Source organism: Somniosus microcephalus, chromosome 14, assembly GCF_052327205.1.
Source record: "Somniosus microcephalus isolate GS21.2 chromosome 14, FLI_Smic_1.0, whole genome shotgun sequence".
In the NCBI taxonomy this organism is placed as follows: Eukaryota; Metazoa; Chordata; class Chondrichthyes; order Squaliformes; family Somniosidae; genus Somniosus; species Somniosus microcephalus.
The window spans coordinates 2,170,878-2,176,877 of record NC_141000.1 but is presented as its reverse complement, the minus strand read 5'-3'; the positions used below and the strand labels follow the sequence as shown (position 1 = coordinate 2,176,877).

General features: G+C 53.0%; 1 protein-coding gene across 1 annotated transcript; it reads right to left on the bottom strand.

Annotated features, from left to right (window-relative positions):
• Positions 1 to 1,062: 1,062 nt before the first annotated feature.
• On the bottom strand, positions 1,063 to 5,020 carry LOC147107256 (protein DVR-1-like). Its single transcript, XM_086006116.1, has 2 exons — positions 4,465 to 5,020; positions 1,063 to 2,311 (listed from the first exon to the last, which is right to left on the bottom strand). The coding sequence occupies exons 1-2, from the start codon at positions 4,739 to 4,741 to the stop codon at positions 1,512 to 1,514; spliced, it is 1,077 nt and encodes a 358-aa protein (XP_085862242.1). The 5' UTR covers positions 4,742 to 5,020; the 3' UTR covers positions 1,063 to 1,511.
• Between the last annotated feature and the right edge of the window lie 980 nt (positions 5,021 to 6,000).

The following is a 6,000-nucleotide window of genomic DNA, read 5'->3' as shown; positions in this document are numbered from 1 at the left end:
ATCTACCCTATCCGTTCCACTTACTATCTTGAAAACTTTGATCAGATCACCCCTTCACCTTCTAAATTCCAGGGAATACAACCCTAGTTTGTGTAATCTCTCCTCGTAATTTAACCCTTAGAGTCCAGGTATCATTCTGGTAAATCTGCACTGTCCTCCCAAGGCAATGTATCCTACCTGAGGTGTGGTGCCCAGAACTGAACACAATACTCCAGGTGTGGTCTAACCAGGGTTTGTATAGCTGCAGCATAACTTCTACAGGAACGGATTTAAACACAAGGATGAAAATTGAAAATGTTGGGAGTCCAGGAGCCAATGCAGGTCAACAAGGAGAGGGGTGATGGGTGAACAGGACTGGTGAGAGGATACAGGCAGCAGAGTTTGGGATGGATTTAAGTTTACAGATCATGGCGCATGGGAGGTCGGCCAGGAGAGCATTGGCATTGTCGAGTCTGGAGGTGACAAAAGCCTGGGTGAGGATTTCAGCAGCGGCTGGGCTGGAGCGGGGGAAGGGGGGGGGGGGCAGAGCACAGGCGATGTCACTGAGGTGGAACTAAGAAGTCTTTATGATGGAGCGGAAATGGCGTCGGGAGCGCAGCTCAAAGCAGAACAGAACAGTGAGGTTGCGATCAGTCTGGTCAGGCAGAGGAATAGAATCGGTGGCTAGGGTACGGAGTTTGCGGACGAGGGCTGAAGACAATGGCTGTCGATCTGAATAGTTTGGTTCAATAATTATCTTGGTTGACCCTTGAAAAATAGAGACTTGTGCAGGGTCCCATACCCCAGCAAAAACCAGAGACTTCAGGGGGAAGGAACACACTCACCCCATAACCTTTATTCAAATTAGTACGGTGCAGGATTGTTCTACACATAAATCGATGTATAATTACAGTGCAGGTTTCCTGTGACATTGAAATGTTTCTCTATGTCACAGATTAAACTGACTACAAGTAGCAGGAGGTGAGGTTCAATCCAGACACAACACAGGAGTTCTGTTATTTATAAAATGCACTGTGCAGATTTTATCTGTTTATGTTAACAGTTCAACTCATTACACAGAAGAAATTTGACAGTAAAAGTTTATTTTGAGATTTATTTTAAACCAAGTCAAAATGAGCCTCCAATTACAATCGTAACTTTACATCAAATTCCACACCAGCTACTTGGTGTCCGGCCCTTGCAGACACCCAGTGAATCACAAATGAACATGTTTGAGCGCCAGGATCACGCAGGATATTCTTAATCTGCTCCACAGGTGATCATTCAAATGAACGAGGTTCAACAAACAAAACTACAGTGAAGTCAGCTGGAAAACTCGAACATTTTCACTCTCCGCCCATCTGGATTTAAAGACTAAATTCAGGTTTACACTGTTCACCCGAAAACAAAAGCATAAAAGTGTTAGAAGGACATTTATTGGGGGGGGGGGCGGTGGGGAACTAACATTTAAACATTGCTAAAAGGGGGAGAAAAGTAACCGAATTAAAAGCAACTCCATCCGGGGAAAGATCTTATCTACAACCACACTCATCCACCACCATGTCTTCGTAATGTCTCAAAACCACATTGTCATTGTTATCGTAATAGAGCATGGAAATAGGTGAGAGTTTAATGGGGACACAGCAGGGCTGGGGAGTGTGGCCAGGGTCGGTGGCGTGCACCAGTGTTTGCAGAATGGCGTGGTTGGTGCCGTTCAGGCTCTCGCTCAGGGGGTAAGGGCACTCCCCGTGGCAATAGTTGGCCATGTAGCTCTGGGGGGCGATGATCCAGTGTTGCCAGCCCACGTCCTTGAACTGGATGTGGAGCCTCCTCCGTTTGCAGACCCGGCTGAATGCGAGCGGCAGCTGAAAGGAGCTCCTCTTCCTCCTGGACGCTTTGCATTTCTCCCGATTCAGGGTCACCACCAACAGGGAGACGCGCAGATCCCGGGCAATCCGTGCACAAGCTGGGCTCGGCTCCTGGGGACCCTCCGCCCAGGCGCTGCCCATTTCCAGCATTGCCCCCAGGTTGCTGGACTGGTGTCTCCAGTACCTGGAGATCTGAGTCAGGTTGAAGTAAAGGGAGCTGTGCACAGACTGGAAGGACTGCCAGGCGATGAGTTGCTGCTTGGAGCTGGGGGTCTCACCCACCGTCCAGATGGACAGGGTGCAGGTTGCTGCTGCCCCAGGGAGCGGGTAGGGGTCCCCGAGGAGGGTGAGCTCCAGCTGGGCCAGGGTCAGCTCCTCCACTTCTTCCAGCACCGACAGGTTGAAGTAGAGTCGCTTCCGCACACACAGCCGAGGCTGGGATCCCAGCCCAGGGATTGGGCTACCTGGCAAAAGAGAAGGTCAAAGAGTAACCATCAGAACAACTGGGCAATGGGACAGGTCAATACAGCCCAGGGCTCCCAGTCTGACCACCCCCCAGGAAAGGAGGGCCCCAGACTGACCACCCCCCAGGAAAGGAGGGCCCCAGACTGACCACCCCCCAGGAAAGGAGGGCCCCAGACTGACCACCCCCCAGGAAAGGAGGGCCCCAGACTGACCACCCCCCAGGAAAGGAGGGCCCCAGACTGACCACCCCCCAGGAAAGGAGGGCCCCAGACTGACCACCCCCCAGGAAAGGAGGGCCCCAGACTGACCACCCCCCAGGAAAGGAGGGCCCCAGACTGACCACCCCCCAGGAAAGGAGGGCCCCAGACTGACCACCCCCCAGGAAAGGAGGCCCCAGACTGACCACCCCCCAGGAAAGGGGGCCCCAGACTGACCACCCCCAGGAAAGGAGGGCCCCAAACTGACCACCCATCTAGGAAAGGGGGCCCCAGACTGACCACCCCAGGAAAGGAGGGTCCCAGACTGACCACCCCCCAGGAAAGGAGGGTCCCAGACTGACCACCCCCCAGGAAAGGAGGGCCCCAGACTGACCACCCCCCAGGAAAGGAGGGCCCCAGACTGACCACCCCCCAGGAAAGGAGGGCCCCAGACTGACCACCCCCCAGGAAAGGAGGGCCCCAGACTGACCACCCCCCAGGAAAGGAGGGCCCCAGACTGACCACCCCCCAGACTGGGCCCCAGGAAAGTGAGGCCCCCAAATTCCACCCTCCCACTAAAGGATCAGTTAGACAACAATTAAAGTCCCGAACGGATTTACAAATCATCTGAACTCCTCTCCGACCAATTGCACCCCGAGCGTCCTGCGGGTCCCGGCGGTTGTACAGGACGGGAGCGCTGCGGCTCCTTGAAGGGTTTCAGCTGCCGTTCTTACAGTATTACATAGAATGTACAGCAGAGAAACAGGCCATTCGGCTCCATTCTGAAGTTCATGCTCCACTCGAGCCTCCTCCCACCCTGCTTCCTCTCACACTAGCAACATATCCTTGTTTTCCTTTCTCCCTCATGTGCTTATCTCACTTCCCCTTAAAGCAGGCGGACCATAAGTCCCTGTTTTCCGGGGATAATCCCCGGATGAGGTAGTGTGTCCCCGGGCAAACAACGTCCCTGCAAGAGTCCTCGATTCAGGAAACTTGCCCCTGAATAGAGCCAAATTCATTGGTCCGCTGGTCGGCAGGAGTTGGATTTTAACTTTATTTTTGGATAAGCTGGAAAATTTCAATCTCTGTCTCTTAAACACGAATGTGCAGAAATCCGGTTCACGCCCGGTTTGAGCTCAGGAACGGATTCCAGGAGCCGGCTGAACGGAGGCGACAATGGCGGCCCCGCCTTCCCACAATGCAGTGCGGTGGAGAAAAGGCCCCATCGAGAGTCGGGCCGCGCTGCACTCTGCGGGATTGAGTCACATGACCCCGTGTTTCGGCCAATAGTGACTGGCCGGAGGGCGGAACCTTTAAAATGCGCGGGCGAAGCCGAGGGCACGGCGAGAGTCGGTGGGCGAGTGGATTTACTTTACCTCAGAGATCAGCATGGTGCATCGTGTTTTTTTTAATGAATAAAGCAAGCTCTAAATTCTCCCACCGGGAAGAGATTTCTGAAACCGACTGAGACACAGGGTGTTTCATACCTTTTATGGAAAATCTCAGTCTGTTTGGAACAGATTTAAAACTGGGAAATTACAAGTTCGGGTATTGGGGATGGGCACAGACACGACAGCACTGTTACCAGAACACACACAAGATTCCAGATTCGGTCCACTGGCAGAAACAACAAAGTCGTCTTGAAACGCGTCCTGGCTACTCAGCTGTGATCCGACCCTGTGTGTCCCGGGATTCGCTTTAGAAAATATGATCACCCTATTTTAAATGCACCCATACTGTTCACCTCAACCACTCCCTGTGGTAGCGAGTTCCACATTCTCACCACTCTCTGGGTTCCCCACACTCCCCCCCCCCCCCCCCCAACTCCCCACCCCCTCCCTACCCCAACTCCCCACCCACTCCCCCAACTCCCCCAGGGCTCCCCACACTCCCACCTCCCCTCACTCCCACCTCCCCTCACTCCCACTCGCCCACATTAGGAAAGGGTCACTTACCCAGATCGGGCAGGTGACGGAGAGTGTCTCCATCCACCCCCAGCTCATCCACTCTGCACACGTCGTCTCCCTGGGTGAGGGGCCTGGTCCTCCTCTGGAACATCTTCCATAACCGAACTGGGACAGGCCTGGGATCGGAGGGCTGGGGCCTGCTCGATAAACCCAGTGCTTTTAAAAAGGCCTTTTCCTGAACCTGGGGCCCCTGCAGCTCACACAGACCGACGGGGCAAAAGGAAATCACTGCTAAACATGTAGCGAGCTGAGCCAGAGGAGCCATCGCTGGCCCCGGCACCAAGAGATGAGGAGTAATAATGGACAGTGAGAGGCCTGGGCCTTGGCCCAGCTCCTGTTACAGCCTGGGATCAGCCTCAACAACCCTGCTGATTGGTGATTAAAGCTTTCTCTCTCTCTCTCTCTCTCACTCTGCAATTACCATTTCAATAGCGAGCTCCCGGGGGCAGCCTCACATTTTGGGGGCGGGGGATTGGGAAGCAGGGAGTCCCCCCCCTCCCTCAACCAGATGGCATCCTGACTGCTGGGTGCCCCTGAGATTGAATGTCTGAAATCAGCTTCCAACACACATCAATTCTCACCTGTTGATTGTCTTTAGTGGCACTTCAAAGGGGCTGAATGATGATGTTTGCATCTGAAAGGAACTCTCTATCTACCCCAGACAGTTGCTGATGGGCACTGTTAGCACCGACTAGAACTGGGGCCTCACAAACTTCAAACCCCCAAACTTTACATTGATATTGTCTCCAATCAAGTTTATTTGGAGGAGAGTCGAGCCCTTTCTGCCATTTAATTAGATCATAGCTGATCTGTATCATCTCCATCCTCCCGCCTTGGTTCCTCACCCAACAAAAACCTATCAATCTCAGTTTTGAAATTTTCAACAGTTTTTTGGGGGAGGGAGTTCCAGATTTCCAGCACCCTTTGTGTGAAGAAGTGCTTCCTGACATCACCCCTGAACGGCCTGGCTCTAATTTTAAGGTTCTGCCCCCTTGTTCTGGACTCCCCCCACCAGAGGAAATAGTTTCTCTCTCTCCACCCGATCAACTCCTTTAATCATCTTAAACACCTCGATCAGATCACCCCTTAATCTTCTAAACTCGAGGGAACACAAGCCCAGTCTCTGCAACCTGTCCTCGTAATTTAACCCTTGTAGCCCTGGTGTGATTCTGGTGACTCGGTGCTGCCCCCCCCTCCGAGGCCGATATACCCTTCCTGAGGGGCGGGGCCCAGAACTGAACACAGTGTCCAGGTGGGGTCTGACCAGAGATTTATACAACTGTCACATCACCTCCACCCCTTTGAATTCAAGTCCCCTTGGGATAAAGGCCAACAATTTTTTTTTCTACCTGTCTATATATTCAAGAAGGAGTTGGATATATTTCTTAAGGCTACAGGGATCAAGGGATATGGGGAGAAGGCAGGGACAGGGTACTGAATTTGGATGATCAGCCATGATCGCATTGAATGGCAGAACAGGCTCGAGGGGCCGAATGGCCAACTCCTGCTCCTATCGTCTATGTT

Bases quoted from the DNA above. Each gene is read 5' to 3' on its own strand.
- LOC147107256 (XM_086006116.1), bottom strand. From the start codon at position 4,741: ATGGCTCCTCTGGCTCAGCTCGCTACATGTTTAGCAGTGATTTCCTTT. The intron at 2,312-4,464 runs GTAAGTGACCCT...CTCTTTTGCCAG, and splicing joins CCGTCACCTGCCCGATCTGG to GTAGCCCAATCCCTGGGCTG.